Below are 17,141 nucleotides of genomic sequence, written 5' to 3'. Positions count from 1 at the left end.
GGGACGAGCATGAATTTTTTTCCCAACTCACTCCGAGGTTTCCGTCTTATGGGATAAGCCCACCTTGAAACTCTGGGTCCTCGTTAGTTTGTGGGAGAAACTTGACTTTTTATTGTGAGAGGAACTTAAACTGTGCCCTGGGAACTCTACAGGCCCAAGTGGCACATCTCCCTATGGTTATCGGATCTGGTGAAAGGCCCCTCCCCGAGGCCACAGATGACCTGGTTTGGGCAACGTAGCCAACTAGTCCTATAGGCTAGCGTCAGAGGGGGCAGCCCCAAGGAAGCCTGAGGCCCCGGAGGCTGGACGTCCTGATGTCCCGGCCTGGCCCACCTCACTGAGCTTAGATGTTGCCACAGAGGGGACAAGAGGACGCTAGGGACTCCAGGGCAATGGCCTGGCTTCAGGCAGATAGGACAGACACGAGCAGCTCCTCCTTTGTCCTTTGCTGGGCCGGCACTTTCCTGCCGGGGCCTTCCTGTGAGACACTGTTAGCTGTAGGGCCAGACTGGGGAAAGGAAGCCTTTTCCTTTGAGGTACTCTGACGAACTTTGGGGGCATTTTGGCATGGGAGAAAGGGGCAAAAGACACAGAGAGATAGAAACAAATGCATACAGACAGAGTCAGAGAGAGAGAGAGAGACAAGATAATGAAGGCCTTGGGCTGGGATTAAGCAGTGAGGATCCTCCCTCCCCCCCTCCCTCCCTCCCCCCTTCCTTCCCTCCTTCCTTCCCTCCCTCATACATAGTTGTTGAAATTTACATGTGGAGGAACTTGGTGAATTGAGACAGCCGGAAACAAGGAGAGAGACAAAGTGGGGGAAAGCAGAGAGAGACCCAGAAGGCGTGTGAGTTTGGGAGAGGGAGCCCTGAGCCCGTGTCCATCTTAGCTCCCACTCACAGCAGGACAAACCGTGTTCCGCCTTCTGTTTGTTTAGCTCTGTGACTGTGGCCAAGACACTCAGCCTCTCTGAGCCTCAATTTAGACACTTGTAAAATGATTTAAAAGTTAGTATCTGGGGCGCCTGGGTGGCGCAGTCGGTTAAGCGTCCGACTTCAGCCAGGTCACGATCTCGTGGTCCGTGAGTTCGAGCCCCGCGTCGGGCTCTGGGCTGATGGCTCGGAGCCTGGAGCCTGTTTCCGATTCTGTGTCTCCCTCTCTCTCTGCCCCTCCCCCGTTCATGCTCTGTCTCTCTCTGTCCCCAAAATAAATAAACGTTGAAAAAAAAATTAAAAAAAAAAAAAAAAGTTAGTATCTACCTCATTCAACCATTGTGAGGATTAATTGTGAAGATTACCATAGGGCAGGCAAAGCAATGGGGGTCTTGCCTGGAGCCGTGGAAGTTCCTGATGGAAGAAATCATGATCCTCCAACCTTTGTGTCCTCTCCTTCCCGGTCCCACTGAGCATAGGTCCTCGGTCTTACTAGGGGCTCAGCAGACCAGAGGGGTAGACTGATAAGAAGAGAGAGGACTGAGAACCCGAGCTGTCCACCAGGTTCCGGGGGAAGGTAGGGGGCAGGCACAATGCCACTGACAGGAAAATGTCCCATTAGGTGCTGGTCCTACACCAGCAGCTTTACATTAGCTCTTTTAAACCTTGCACTTTGGCCGCACTGGCCTTCTGCCTTTGCAGTCACGTTGCTTCTTCCCACCTCAGGACATTTGCACATGCTATCTGTATCTTCCCGAGGGCACTTCTACTCACCTTCACTGAAGTGTCTTTTTCTCAGAGAGACCCTCCCCGATCTCCCAGATGGGGTCACACCTTTGTCATGTGCTCCCCATTTTCCTACCAATAGTACTCACCCCAGTTTTGAATTATATACCTTTATTCTTTTTTAAAAAATTTTCTTTGAATATTTATTTATTTATTTATTTATTATTTTTTTTTTATTAACGTTTTTTTTTTTTAAAATTTTTTTTTCCAACGTTTATTTATTTTTGGGACAGAGAGAGACAGAGCATGAACAGGGGAGGGGCAGAGAGAGAGGGAGACACAGAATCGGAAACAGGCTCCAGGCTCTGAGCCATCAGCCCAGAGCCTGACGTGGGGCTCGAACTCACGGACCGCGAGATCGTGACCTGGCTGAGGTCTGACGCTTAACCGACTGCGCCACCCAGGCGCCCCTTTATTAACGTTTTTTATTTATTTTTGAGACAGAGAGAGACAGAGCATGAACGGGGGAGGGGCAGAGAGAGAGGGAGACACAGAATCGGAAACAGGCTCCAGGCTCTGAGCCATCAGCCCAGAGCCCGACGCGGGGCTCGAACTCACGGACCGCGAGATCGTGACCTGGCTGAAGTCGGACGCTTAACCGACTGCGCCACCCAGGCGCCCCTGAATATTTATTTTTGAGAGAGAGAGACAGACAGACAGAGTGAGAGCAAGGGAGGGGCAAAGAAAGAGGGAGACACAGAATCCAAAGCAGGCTCCAGGCTCTGAGCTGTCAGCACAGAGCCCAACATAGGGGCTCGAATCCACGAACCATGAGATCATGACCTGAACCAAAGTCAGGTGCTTAACCAACTGAGCCACCAGGCGCCCCATATATACCTTTATTCTTGAGGGTCTGTTTTATCCCATAACTGTCCAAGAAGGTAGGTAGGGCTTCTGTCTGGCTTGCTCACCACTTTATCCCCAGCACTCAAGACAATGCCTGGAACACAGTAAATATTCAAGAAACGATGAATCCAAACTTACAGTGAGGAAGTTGAGATTCAGCGAGGGGAAGCGACTCTTCCCAAATTGAGTGGGAGAACTTGGCTTCAGACTCAGACCTGTCCGGCTCCAAAAGCTAGTGCCCTGAACCTCTTTGCCAGGTATGCCCTCGCACCCTTGCCCATGACCCCTGGTGTCACGGGGTCTGGTTAAGTGGGGGTGATGGCAGGCACTTAACGTGTGAGGAAAGAATTAGAACAGGTGCAGGCACCTGGCGCTGAGCCAGTGGGCAGTCCCTGCCTAGATAGGTAATGGAGGGGCGGGCCCACGCGCCACGCCCAAGCAGCCACGCAGGATGACTAAGGGCCTTCCCTGGGCCCCACCTGGGGCTCAATGACACAGCAAGTCTGGGGTGTGAGCGGCTGGTGGCAGGCAAGCAGCAGGGCTCTTGTGGCCAGTGGAAGCCTGTCCTTGTCCCCTCATCCCCCCAGTCCCCTTAACACCTGCCCTATGGGGACACCTCGCAGGTGGGATCTGGTTCCCTGTCTGTCCCTCTGCCTGCCTGAGTCCCAGCAGCCCCTTCCCCCCCACTCCCCCTCTGCAGGCAGGGCTTGCTCCGCGCGGGCTGGAACCGTGGGTGCAGGTGGCAGTCTTGCGTGTGGGGCGGCAGAGGCAGGGCCGCTCCTCCTCGGGTCCCTGGGCTGTGTGTGCGCCATTTCTCGCTCACCTTCTGGAGGTTTCCTGCAGGAGGTGGTCGAGGTGGGACTCAGAGGGCAGCCCCTGGGCCCTGAGAGGGTGGGAGAGTGAGCCATGTCACATGGCCCAGAAGAAATCGCTCACTAAGGCCAGGGATCTGTCAGCCTCCCCCGTCCCTGAACCGATCTCGTGCAGCCTGGGTCCTTGTGCCAGACAGAGAACTTGGGGGAGGGAAGGGACGGCACCCAGGGGCTTCTGGAGGAGGGCCTCTTTTCGGGGCCGTAGGGTGGTCCAGTACAGCAAGCTGCTCTTGGCATTGGAAGTAGAACCGGATGCGGAGAGGACAGGTAGGGGTGGGGGGGGGGGGCAGGGCCGCACATGGGGAGTAGCTGGACATTCATCCAGGGACCCCTCCAGACGGGCCTGACGCATGCACTGTCTTTATGGCCCCAACAACTGTGTATGGAAGGGCTTCTCATGAAGAAACAGGCCAAGGCCCCAGGGTAGGGAGAGTGCGGCCGGGAGGCAGCCCCTTCTCTCTCCACACCACTGCTTCCCTGAGCCCCGATGAGGAGTGCCAGATGGAGAGCGCAGAGAGAGAGCAAGGGCTCAGGAGAGGGTGGCAGGCACTGGAGATGTGCAGGGGCGGCCCAGATGTGGGAGAAAGGCCTGGACCTCTTAGCACCCAGGGAAGGGAGGGGAGCTGGCAGTGACCAGGGTTCCTTCAATGCAGGCAGAAAATTGGCCAGATAAGTCCAAAATTCAGGGGACAGCCGGAGGTGACAGTCAACCTGGAGCACATGGCCTGTTAAGTCCTTGCCTTGCTGGTCCCCTGGGAGTTGGGTGTCCCCACGGGCGACCTGGCCTTCCTGTGTAGCCACAATGGAAGTCTGAGGATTACAGCCTGCAGCTCTGAGCTGAGGGAGGGTTAGGGCCAGCCCGGAGCTGGGGGAGTTGAGGAGGTGGCTGGGGGCAGGGTTTGGAGGGCTCGGGAACAGGGCTGGGTAAGGGTCGTCTGTCACTAGAGCCATCTGGGCAGAGGTGCCCCCGCTGGGACCTTCTGGTCAGGCAGGCAGGTCTCAACTGCCTCGACACAGTCAGGCATGGATGTTCAGGAGCCCCCAGCACTAATGCATTTGCAGAGGACGCATGCGCAGGGCCCCAGGGGTGCTGCTCAGCTAGCTTTTGCCTCCCCTGTTCACCCTGGCTGCCCCGACCCCTCCTCCATCCAGCTCGGGCACCGAGACCTGGGCTCTGCATCCCAGAGTGGCAGCAGCTCATGGGGATCAGGGGAGGAGGTAAAAAGGAAGGGGCCTTCCCAGGGTTCCAATCACATGGCAGGTGCTGGGGTCACCAGCAGAGCTTGGCGGGAACCTGGGAAAGGTTTACAAACAACACTCTTGCCACCGACTTCAGTCTAAGAGTTTCCTGTGTGTTAGGCATTCACGAAATGCCTTCAATATTTTATGTATCACCTGTTTAATGTTTTATTTAATATTTAATATTGATATTTTGTACTGCCCATTTAAATAGTTAATGCATTTTGGTACATCTGTTCACCTTTCATGTCTTTTTAAAAATTTTATTTAAAAAAAAAATTTTTTTAATGTTTATTTATTTTTGATGGGGAGAGAGAGAGAGACAGAGCACGAGTGGGGGAGGGGCAGAGAGAGAGGGAGACGCAGAAACTGAAGCAGGCTCCAGGCTCTGAGATGTCAGCGCAGAGCCCGATGCGGGGCTCGAACTCACAGACTGCGAGATCATGACCTGAGCTGAAGTCGGACGTTTAACTGACTGAGCTACTTAGGCACCCCTAAATTTTATTTATTTAAATTTTTTTTAACATTTATTTATTTTTGAAAGAGAGAGAGAGAGAGACAGAGCTCTAGCGGGGGAGAGGCAGAGAGAGAGGGAGACACAGAATCTGAAGCAGGCTCCAGGTTGCGAGCTGTCAGCACAGAGCCCAATGTGGGGCTCAAACCCATGAACTGTGAAATCATGACCTGAGCCAAAGTTGGAGGCTGAAGCGACTGAGTCACCCAGGCGTCCCTTATTTTTTAATTTTAGAGAGAGAAAGAGAGAGAGAGCGAGCAAGGGAGAGAGGGGAGAGAGAGAGAGAGAGAGAGAGAGAGAGAGAGAATCCCAAGCAGGCTCCATGCTCAGTGTGGAGCCTGACTTGGGGCTTGAATCCACAACCCTGGGATCATGACCTGAGCTGAAATCAAGAGTTGGGCACTCAACCAACCCATTTCAACAAATGGATGTTTATGAAGGAAATCCTTTATTACTCTATTACTAGCAAAAAATGAAAACCAGAATCACTTGCCAGAAATGGAAGGAAATAAATACTTAACTAGACACTGTTGCTTCCTGAAGGTTCTGAGCCCAAGGCCAGCTTTGGTCTGTGAAACAACGATCGGCAGTTACAGACAGGTGTTGAAGGGGCTGTAGAGTCCAGTTGAGATTTTCTCCTTGACTGATCAGAAAATTGAAAAATGGAAAAAGGGAATGTTTTCTTACCATGTGACTCTATTATTTAGCAGAGTCTCTGTGCATTGCCTAAAAGCATCTCAAGAAACACTGGTCCTTTGTGAAGCCTAAGCATCCTTTAGCTACAGCACAGAGGTCATTGCCTTTTCCAGAAGCTGTTGCTGACCACCCTGGCCTCTCTCTTTTCACCTTTATTTCTCTTTCAGCTCTTAGCACCTCCTAACTGGAATGACCGGTCGTCATTCCTTTATTCCATATGTGTTGGGATCCTACTTGGACGAGACATGGTGCTGGGCACCAGGACAAGTACAAGATGCATAAGCACGGGAAACTGCAATGGAGCAAAGTGCAAAGCCAGAGGGAGAGAACGCAGGAGGGCTTCCCGGAGGAGGGGGCACACAGATGGTTCGCTAGAGATGAGTAGGAGTCTCTGGGTAGAAAAGACGGAGGGATATTTGGACTGGAGCAAACTGGAAGCCCCGAGCATCATCTGAGGTTTGAAGGGTGTTTGGGAGCGTTGCGTGATTTGGTTAGGGGGTCTGGGGAACGGCAGCAGGTCAGGCTGGAATGGAAAGACTGGCCTGGGCCTTGAGTGTCAAGAGTGTGGACCTTCTCTTGGGGGTGAAGGGAAGTCAGTGGAGAACTGTGGTCACACCCAGGTCGGGAAAGACCACTTTCCCCAGGGGAGGAGTCCGGACTGAGCGAGGCAGGGAGAGCCGCTGCGAGCTGATGGTAAAGATCCAGGAGGGGGCAGAGTCCAGAGGGCCTCTGGGGCTGAAGGATCAGAGGTGGTGAAACCGTTTCTGGAGCCCTTCTCAAGCGTCTCTTCCTAGGAGATGGGCACACCATTATCATCATCCTTTCACAGAGGAGAGAACAGTGGCACCGAGTAATTATATAACGTGGCAGAGTCACATGTCACACAGCTCGTGAGCGGGCAGCGGGGGTTGCCTCGGGTAGTCTGGCACCAGAGTCCACTGCCTTTCTTACCGCTGTCTCCTGGCCCTGCTCACCAGAACATGCTTCGGACCTTCTGCCAGGAGCAGGGGGCTTGCGCATTCCAGGAGGGCTGGGAAATCACACATCTGTATCCCTCAGGGCTCAGTACGGACTAGGCAGTCAACCAAGGTCAATTCCATACCCGCTGCTGGGCCCTGCTGAAGGATCAGGACAGTGGAGCCCCTTGCCTTCCTGCTCCAAGGTCAGTCAGCCTCAGTACAACTGTCTTTATTCAGTCTTTCTCCCCACGTCCTTTGTGTGACCACCGCTTGCTATTTCCGAGCGCTGGTGGGTATGTGGCTGTGTTGTGGTCTTCCTGCCATGTCATTTGCTTCCTTCGTCACACTGGGGTTTCTGAGAGCAAGGACCGGGTTCCCCATCAGTCTGGGGCTCCGTGAGGGCAGGGGCTGGGCTTCCCACCATCACTGGCAGCTCTCTGTGGGCTGGGGCTGTGCCTCCTCCATCCTTGGGGATGACCCCGTGGTCCCCCAGTCCTAGCCCACCCACAGTGGGCACAAGGTGGGAGCAGGGAGGGGTGCACAAGGTGATAACCATCAGTGGGGGAGAAGACTCTACTCCTAGGAGTTCCTATCCCAGAGGGGCTAAGTCTCAGACCTGCTGCCGGGCCGGCTGGAGACCAAACTCCAGGATCTAGGTCACCCCCTTGGCGGCAGAGCTGATTTATGGTCCCCCTGACAGCCTAATATCACCAAATTACCCCACACAATGGAGAGAGGCTGGGCTGCCTCCGGGGAGTCAGAGAAGGACGCTGAGCCTGGGCGGCACTGCCGTCTGCCATCGCAGACCTCCTTCAGGTCTGTGGGGGGAGGCTGGTGCCGACAGAGGGCACACCCAGGCATGCCACCTTCAGCTGGGGGTATAAGAAGCCTTGGGGACAGCCCTGTACCCTGCACTCGGGAACTAGCAGCGCTCTGACGACTGCCTCCTATCCCACGAGCTGCAGCAGGGCCAGCCATGAGTTGCAGACAATTCTCCTCCTCTTACCGGAGTCGAGGCAGCTCCAGGGGCGGCGGGGGCAGCATGATGTCCTCGTTCGGTCGCGTCAGCTCCTCAGGGGCCGCTGGAGGAGGGAGCCGATTCAGCTCTTCCAGTAGCTACGGAGGGGGGCGCTCCGGGGCCTGCGGGAGGGGAGGTGGTGGCAGTTTTGGCTCCAGCTACGGTGGAGGATCTGGGGGTGGTTTTAGTTCTGGTAGCTTCGGTGGAAGTTCCAGGCGCTTCGGTGGTGTGTCTGGAGGGGGCTTTGGGGGTGGATCTGGAGGAGGCTTTGGTTTTGGTGGCGTTTCTGCAGGAGGCTTTGGGGGATCTGGGGGCTTTGGCGGTGACTTTGATGGTGGTGCTGGTGGTATTCTGGGCGCCGATGAGAAGACCACCATGCAGAACCTCAATTTCCGGCTGGCCTCCTACTTGGATAAGGTGCAGGCACTAGAGGAAGACAACAATAAACTGGAGGGTAAGATCCGGGAGTGGTATAACAAGCAGGGACCCATGGCCTTCCAAAAGGATTACTCCCCCTACTATGACACCATCGAAGACCTCAAGAACCAGGTAGGTGGGGAAACTCTGATCTTTCTCTCCTGGTGTCTCTGTCTCTGTCTCTCTCTCTTTCTCTCTCATACACACACACACACACACACACACACACACACACTCACATGCTTCATCAACTTTCAGAGTCTGGGAAGAAGAGAGGACAGGCTTAGATTAGCATGGGGGAGCCTGGGACTGGTCGTGGGGGGTCTCCTCTTGGCCTGACCCTAAGTTGGGAATGGAGAGGCAGTGTGGAGGGAGCACAGTGATGGAGGCACTGCCCTGGGAGCCAGTGATGCAGTCCTGGGTCTGCCATCAATTCACTATGCCCTCTCTGGGAAACCTGATGCCCTCTCTGGATCTGTTCTCCTACACATTTAATGCATGGGATGGGCAGACCAGCTCTTGTCCCTGTTGGTTCGAAACTTCTGTAATGATATGAAAAAAAAAAATCCTGTTTGGAGCAGATCGTGTGGCTCAAGAGAGGAGGTAATCTGTGCGTGTCTCTCCTCTCACTCTTTAAGAATTTCAAACTTTCTAGTTTGGGAAACTTAGAAGTTGTATCTCTTCCTTCCTACTTCTCTTGGGCTCCTAGAGGGGCCTGTCTTGGTCTTTCCAGTTGGACGCAGACACACATGCTGGTTGTTTAAGGGGATGAAGAGGATCTAGAACTCCGGGGATGGAAGTAATCTACTTTTCCATACCCCCTACCTGCCCTTATCTACTCATCCTCCTACCACCCACTCATCTACATACCCACTCATCCATCCAGCCATGTTTCTATCTATCCACTTATTCATCCACTCAATCTAGTGAATGACCACCCTCAGTGTTGCCTCCGGTAAAGTGATGTACCAGACTTGGTCTCTGTCCTTGAGGAGCTCTCAGTTTAGCTAATTTGCTGAATGAATGAATGAATGAATGTCACACTGAACATCCTTGCTGAAGTCTGTGAGGGGTATGTGCCAGGTACCAGCTGTTGGAAGCTTCTCCTACGTTTTAAGCATCTTCCCGGATGGGGCCATCATCTCTTATGGCTTTGCCTGGCCTCTTGCCTTCCCAGCAGTGGGTCATAGCAGAGGAGCATGGGCTCCATGCCGTCTCCTCTGTTTTTAGATTCTGGACACCACAGTGGGCAACCATAAGACTCTCCTGGATCTTGACAACATTCGCATGACATTGGATGACTTCAGGATGAAGTGAGTCCGGCTGCCACTCCCTGTGCTGTCAACAATCTTTCTCCACCCCCTAGTGCTCTAAATGTCCCAGTGGGGACTTGTGCCCTCTTGCTCATTCCTACCCATGGCTGGTCTGCAGGCATGAGATGGAAAACACCCTGCGACAAGCAGTGGAGGCTGACATCAATGGCTTGCGGAAGGTGCTGGATGATCTGACCATGCAAAAGTCTGACCTGGAAATGAAGTATGAGTCTCTGCAGGAGGAACAGATTTTCCTCAAGAAGAATCATGAGGATGTATGATACTGGCTACTTATGGCTTATTGAGGAGTGGGAGGAATGGAAGTGCAAAGACAATGGGGGGACAGCTATGGGGCATTGCCTGGGAGACACCCTCTCCGTGACTTTTGAGGACACTCTCCCAGTGCCTCCTTAGCAGTGCCTATGGTGGTGGTTGGGCTTTGCCTTCCCAACTGTGCCCCTTTTTTGTACCTCTGGGAAAGCAGGGAGGGCTAAAATGTGGTGGAGAGGATCCTACCCCTTGACCTCATAGACCCATCATCCCTGGCAGGAGATGAATCAGCTGACTGGGCAGAACTCTGGAGATGTCAACGTGGAGATGAATGCTGCTCCTGGCAAAGATCTCACCAAGATCCTCAATGACATGCGCGAGCAGTATGAGAGGATCAGTGCTAAGAACCGTAGGGACATCGAAGAGCAATATGAGACTCAGGTGAGCAGAGCGGGCTGCCCATTCAACCTTCTCTCCTTCTTCCATGCATCCCTCCATTCCTCCACCCCATCCCTCTCTCCTCCCACCCCTCCATCTCTCGGTTCAGCTGTCCTCCATCCAGCTTCAGTCATTGCCCACAAACATGATCACTGAGTGGCTTGTCAGTGACAGCTTTATGTGAAGTCCTAATGTCTCAGACATGAGCCAATAAGATTGCTGCTCTCAAGAAGCTCACAATTTATTACATGTGTGAACAAAGGCAGAGCATGAACAACTCATGTAAAACTACATGCTATCAGACCCCCCAGTAGAGGTGCGTGGTGTGCCTCTTATACCACACTGAGCTCTCTGATGTCTTCCTTTCTCCTTGAGCCTCCAGAGCCTACCACACGACCCTGGCACATGAGGGCATGGTCTCTAGTGTGTGTGTGTGTGTGTGTGTGTGTGCTTGTGTGTGTGTGTTTGGGGGTCGGTTTGAAATGAGGTTAGAAAGGTGGTTTGGGGACAAGTGTGAAGAATCTTAGAGCCTTGCTGAGAAGGAATGTTAAGTTGAGAGAATTGGATTACTCTGGCTGGCTAGCAGACCCAGGACTCAGGATAACTTGTCTTTGGTTTTGGCTCACTCTTGGTCCTGGAGGCAAAGGTCCGGGTGAGTGGGGCAGAACCTTCTCCATTGCAGCTTCTGGTCCAGGCTGGTTCTCACTGAGTTCTTGGGTTTTCAGATGAGCCAGATGGAGCAGGAAGTGACGAATAGTGGCCGGGAGATGGAGTCCAGCAACAAGGAGGTGACCCAGCTCCGGCACAGCATCCAGGAGATGGAGATTGAGCTTCAGTCTCAGCTCAGCAAGGTTGGCTGTTCTGCTCTAGACCCTCTGCCAATGTGAGGCACAGGAGGCTTGACATAATCCCCAGGAGTGGGAAGGGGAGGAGCTATGATGTAACATCCCTCTTATAGCCTCCTCATGCCCCCTAGAAATCAGCCCTGGAGAAGTCCTTGGAAGACACCAAGAACCGCTACTGTGGCCAGCTGCAGCAGTTGCAGGAGCAGATCAGTAACCTGGAGGCTCAGCTCACTGAGATCCGGGGAGAGATTGAGTGCCAGAATCAGGAATACAGCGTTCTGCTCAACATCAAGACACGGCTGGAGCAGGAAATTGCGACTTACCGCAGCCTCCTTGAGGGTGGCCAGGAGGACTTGTAGGTGCCCCAGGATTCTGTGGAATCCCTAGGAATTTACAAGTCCCTGACATTGCATCTGTCTCTCTGGACACAGGCAGTTGGGAAAGTTCCTGTACACAGGGTCTGATGGGTTGAGGACTTCTTCATTCGGTGGGGGAGCCTCAGGGCATCTGGGCTTTGGGAAAGGAGGCTGGTAACAATGAGAAAAGGGACTACTCCTTGTTCCAGGGAGAGGGAGGCTCTCCTTTCCAGCTGTGGTGCCAGCCTAGTCTGTCCTCTAGCTTGCAGAAGGAAAACTCAGGAAGATTCACATTTGGGTCTTGACTCTGTCCAGGTCCATCCTTGTATATGTAGTGGGGTCTCTCATTTTCTCTCTGTGTTATCTTTCATTCTCAGTGAATCTCATGAATCTGGACAAAGGCGCTCTGGAGGAGGCAGAGGAAGTGGATATCATGGTGGAAGTGGAGGCAGTCATGGAAGAGGATCCTGGGGAGGAAGTGGAGGTAGCCATGGAAGAGGAAGTGGAGGCAGCTATGGTGGAGGAAGTAGTTCTGGAGGAGGAAGTGGAGGTAGGGGAGGAAGTGGTGGCAGCTACGGAGGAGAAAGCGGATCTGGAGGAGGAAGTGGTGGCAGCTACGGAGGAGGAAGTGGATCTGGAGGAGGAAGTGGTGGCAGCTACGGAGGAGGAAGTGGATCTGGAGGAGGAAGTGGTGGCAGCTACGGAGGAGGAAGTGGATCTGGAGGAGGAAGTGGTGGTAGCTACGGAGGAGGAAGTGGATCTGGAGGAGGAAGTGGTGGCAGCTACGGAGGAGGAAGTGGATCTGGAGGAGGAAGTGGTGGCAGCTACGGAGGAGGAAGTGGATCCAAAGGCGGAAGTGGTGGCAGCTATGGAGGAGGAAGTGGAAGATCATCTCAGTCCCAGTCCTCTTCCTCAAAATCTGGTGAATGTGATGATACACAAGGTAAGGGACAACTCTAGCTCATGGGGTCAGGGAGGCACGAGTGTTAAGCTGTCATGGTACCACCCCTTTTTGAGTATCTTTGAGCTTCTCTAGGGGATACATACTCTGAACAGAGCTAAATTTTAGGGAGGTCTCTAGTAAGGTGTTATAGACTTGCCCTTATTTCTTAATTATCATTAATTTTGACAAACCTTTGGGTGAGGCTAGGACCAAATCTACATGGCCTGAGTCTCCATAGCTTAGGAGTTTGGTTGGAAATTGTGCATTATCTTATATATTTCCCATAACACCCTATGAGGTGGTATTATTATTCCCATTTTAGAGATAAGGGAAATGAGGTTCAGAGAAGAGAAGTAGCTTATTCAAGGTCATACAATCAATAAATGAGGAACTCAGCTCTGTGGGTCTCCACAGCCAATACTTTCCATCATCATGAGGATGGGAAGACCTGGATTGGCAACATTTCCGGTAGAAAAGAGGTTCAGGTACTGTAGTCAGTGGTTGGCTCATACAAGTCAGTTATATGGTGCAACTATCTAAAGGGGCATACACTGAACAGAAAAGTCTAATGTAAGAGTCACACCGTGGAGTGGTCCCTAGGTCAGAGAAAGTTTCCCCTTGTGCATGTTGAATTTTATGAATTATATGAAATTGTAGTAAAAAGTCTGGGTAACATGACTGGGGATGTTTAGCTCAGAGAAACCTTGAGGTGCATGGAAGCTGTCCTTGTCTAGAGTGTCTGGTGTGGTTTTGTGCAACAAGAGGAACCACAGGGCCATGGATGTGCATGTATGGGCAGAGGCTGGGCCATCCTTACCTCAATATCCAAGAAATGTACTAATAAGTCTATTGAATGGAAGAGGGACCAGGCTCATGAAACTTCATCTTCAGAAATGGGAGAGTATCAGTCAGGGCTGCTGCAGGAGAGCTTTAGGAATTGGATGGGGGCCACTAGGACCCCAAGGTCCTTCCAGCTCTTTGAGCTCCAGTCTCCTCGCTCTCAGTTTGCCTATCTTTCTCTAAGTCCTGGTTTCTCTGTCTCGTGTTCTAAGTCCTCCCTTCTCACCCTTACCTCTCTTCCATCTCTCTACAGGCTATCAGATTCGATACTAGAGCTCCTGTAAATGTTTTTGGCTCCGCCTCAGCTGAGTGTCCCCCAGACGGGCAGCCCCCCGACAAAGCCTGCTTATTGCCTTCTGACATCAAGGATGGCTGGCAACGAGTCCCAGGGCTCATTTGGGACTGGGCTGAATGGGCATGTGTGCCTCTGGCTGCTCACTGGCTCCCTCCCCTAGGAGGGTTGGGGAGACCTCTCTTCCAACTGTCTGGTCTGGGGGTGATCCCACTTCCTGCCTGATCCCAATTTCCCAATAAAGCTTTCCTACTGCAAATCAAACTTGGACTTTGACTCATTTGTTCTTTGGGATTAAGAAGGAACAGAAAGGAGGTGAAGGGAGAATCAACTGAATCCACTTTGCAAAGTGTTGGTCAGGTTTTCTATCAGTTGACTTTTGCTTGTGACAAAGCAACCCACGATTTAGTGGCTTAAAATAATAATCATTTATTTAGCTCATGATTTTGCAGTTGGTAGTTTAGACTGGGCAGTTCTATTTTCCTTCAAGCATCTGTGGCCAACTGCAATTTGGCTAGCTGGTCTGCCTCTGGGGCTTGGCTACATGCTGCCTGGGGGTGCTGGAGGTGAATGACACACATACTTCTCATCCTCCAGTTGGCTAGCTCAAGCAAGTGTCTCAGGAGAGTGAGTGGTAGTGTGCAAGGCCTCTTGGGGCTTGGGCTCAGAGTAGTCACTTTGGCTCTATCTTACTGCCCAAAACAACTCCCAGCCTTGGCCAGATTCAAAAGCAGGGGAAATAGACTCTTCTCGATGGGAGGAGCTACAAAGTCACAGGGCAAGGACATGGATATAGGGAGGGCAATGACTGAGGCCAGTTTTTGCAAACAATCTGCCATAGCCTATTAGCAGGTCCTATGTCTGGTACAGAGAGAAAGAAGGCAAACACCATGTGGTTTTTGCTTTGGAAGATTTCACAGATGGCAAAAAATATAGCCCAAATAAAAGAGCACCAAGGCAAAGTAAGGGATATTGTATATCCCTTGACATATATCCCTGTCAACAATGTTGACAGCAGCCAACAATGTTCTCCAAAGATTCTGATGGGCCTGATATAGAATTACTTTTCCTGACAAGGGATGGACAGCCCCTCAGCCTGTGTTCCGGATATTATCACAGCTGATGTTAAACCCCCCAAAGCTTGGAAGCTTCAAACAATAACATTGATTTGGGGGCTTGGTGGGGACAGCTCACCTCTGTTCCACTTGGTGTCATTGTGCCTCACAGGCTGGAGTCATTTGAAGTCTTACTCACCTGTCTGGCACCTGGGCTGGAAAGACTAAAATGTGGGGGCTGGCCCTGCAGGGGCTCCTCAGTAGCTTTGTATGGAGATTCTCAGTGTGACCCTTCCAGCAGGGTAGCTTCAGGGTAGCCAGAATTCTTACATGCTGGAAGAAGTTGTTTTGCTTTATTATCTAGACTTGGAAGTCATGCAGGGTTCTCCTCTGTTGTAGTGCTTGGGCCTGCTTAGATCCAAGGGAGGAAGCATAGACCTTGGAGGGGGCAGGATTCTAAGATGACCCCAGTTATTCAATCAAACATGAACCTAGGTATTGCTGCGAAGGGATTTTGGAGAAATAATTAAGGTCTCTACCGTGTTGACCTTAAGATAGGGAGATTATCCAGTGGGCCTGACATAATCATATAAGCTCTTTAAAAGGAGAGAGTTTTCTCTGGATGATCATAGAAGAGGAAGTCAGAGATGTGAAGTGCAAGATTTTGATTTGCCATTGCTGGCTTGAAGATGAAAAGGAGCATATGGCAAGAAATGTGGGTGGCCTCTAGAAGCTGAGAGCCACCCGGAAAAAGGGGACCTTGGTCCTCCAGCTGCAAAGAACGGATTTTTTTCCAAAAACAAGAAAGAGTTTGGAAGCAGATTTTCCACCAGAGTCTCCAGATGAGGACTCAGACTGGCCAACATCTTGATTTCAGCCTTGTAACACCCTTCACAGAAAACACCTGCAGAGCTGTGAGCTAATAAATGGGTGCTGTTTTAAGCTTCTACATTTGCAGCAATTTTTAAAGCAGGAATAGAAAACAAGTACAGATCCCATATCAAGATGGAGGAGTGTCAATGTCACATTGAAGATCAGCACGTGGAATGGGATATAGTGATCTTTGGAAAATACACTTTTAAAAAACACACTTTAAAAAAAACACACTTTATTTATTTGTTTGGAGGTGGGGAGAGGGGCAGAGAGAGAGAGAAGGAGAGAGAAAATCCCAAGCAGGCTCCATGCTGTCTGCCCAGAGCCCGATGTGGGGCTTGATTTCACGAATCATGAGATCATGACTTGAGCCGAAATCAAGAGTTGGATGCCTAACCGACTGAGCCACCCAGGCGCCCTGGGAAAGCAAAATATGCCACAGATTGGCCAAATTATTGGGGGAGAGGTTGCATAAAGGTAAACTTAGGACAACAAGTGACCACGGAAGCTCAGGAAAACCCAAGACCCTGGGGTTTATGAAGATGGAAGCTGGATAGTGTCTCTGGGTCCACGATGGCTCTAGCAAGTTGCTGGAGCAGTGAGAATTTGTGATCATTTCGCTAGTGCTCCACCCTTACTGTGCCACTGGTTACTCTCTTCTCTGGTTCTCTTCCTGCTTCCAGCTGTTTTCCTCTCCTACCACTTTAATCTTCTCTCTACCTTTCTACCTCAAGATTGTCCATCTTGAGTCTGAGGCTTCCCAAGGGAGAAGCCAGAACCTTGCTTTCCCAACCTCCCTTGCAGCTAGGGCACGTGCATGTGACCCAGCTCTGCCAATCAGGTGCTCCCACACAAGACTTTGATTTGAACGTGAAGGAATCTAATATGGCAGGAACAGAGCTGGTGCAGAGACACACAGGGGATGTTTACTGAGGCCACAGTAGTGGTGGCCCTGCAGGGATATGCAGTGCCCAACATGAACAGTTTAAGCTGCAATGTCTGTCCAGCAGCAAGAGCCGTGGTGTCTTCCTGAAAAAATCCTTTAGAACGATTTGAGCATTGTTTCTGGTTGCATATACTCCAAGTCTGATTCTCTGCATATCCTGGGAAAGATGTACTTCTTTCTCTGTAGATGAAAGCAAACACATTCTGTTATTCTTTGCTCATTGGGATAAGGAAAGAAGAGTTTTCCACATCAGGGGCCAGAGACTATGGTGGTCTGTTCTAGTACATAGACCAAATGTGGGTCAATGATTGCTATTGGAATAGCCATGTGATAAGTTGTAAAATAACCATTCCCTCACATCTGTTTGTCTTCTACACAGGGAAAATGGCAAGTTAATTGGGAAGTGATCAGAGGCATCAACTCTGAATTTATCAAATCTTTTCTGAGGTGCTAATCTCTGTCATTCTCTTAGAAATGTCGTGTTATTGGCTCTTCTTTCCACACTAATCTATACTCCATGGATCAGGGAGCCATTTATTGACTATATAGATTCCATTGCAGACACTAGGAAATAACCACAAGATGGGTCTAGGGTACTACTGAGCTCACGAGAAGCAGACTTAAATCAAAACTCCATTTGTGGGGCACCTATGTGGCTCAGCTGGTTAAGCATCTGATCTTGATTTTGGCT

The 17,141-nt window shown here is 51.4% G+C and overlaps 1 protein-coding gene across 1 annotated transcript; it reads left to right on the top strand.

Annotated features, from left to right (window-relative positions):
* Window positions 1-7,820: 7,820 nt before the first annotated feature.
* Window positions 7,821-13,668, top strand: KRT9 (keratin 9). Its single transcript, XM_045491007.1, has 8 exons — window positions 7,821-8,411; window positions 9,510-9,592; window positions 9,711-9,867; window positions 10,142-10,303; window positions 11,026-11,151; window positions 11,277-11,500; window positions 11,879-12,444; window positions 13,538-13,668. The coding sequence occupies exons 1-8, from the start codon at window positions 7,821-7,823 to the stop codon at window positions 13,555-13,557; spliced, it is 1,929 nt and encodes a 642-aa protein (XP_045346963.1). The 3' UTR covers window positions 13,558-13,668.
* The last annotated feature ends 3,473 nt before the right edge of the window (window positions 13,669-17,141 follow it).

Source organism: Leopardus geoffroyi, chromosome E1 (genome assembly GCF_018350155.1).
Source record: "Leopardus geoffroyi isolate Oge1 chromosome E1, O.geoffroyi_Oge1_pat1.0, whole genome shotgun sequence".
In the NCBI taxonomy this organism is placed as follows: Eukaryota; Metazoa; Chordata; class Mammalia; order Carnivora; family Felidae; genus Leopardus; species Leopardus geoffroyi.
This window is presented reverse-complemented; position numbering and strand designations above follow the sequence as displayed.

Coding starts and splice junctions, on each gene's coding strand:
- KRT9 (XM_045491007.1), top strand. CDS start 7,821: ATGAGTTGCAGACAATTCTCCTCCTCTTACCGGAGTCGAGGCAGCTCC. Junction 9,868..10,141: donor TCAAGAAGAATCATGAGGAT/GTATGATACTGG, acceptor CATCCCTGGCAG/GAGATGAATCAGCTGACTGG. Junction 10,304..11,025: donor AAGAGCAATATGAGACTCAG/GTGAGCAGAGCG, acceptor TTGGGTTTTCAG/ATGAGCCAGATGGAGCAGGA.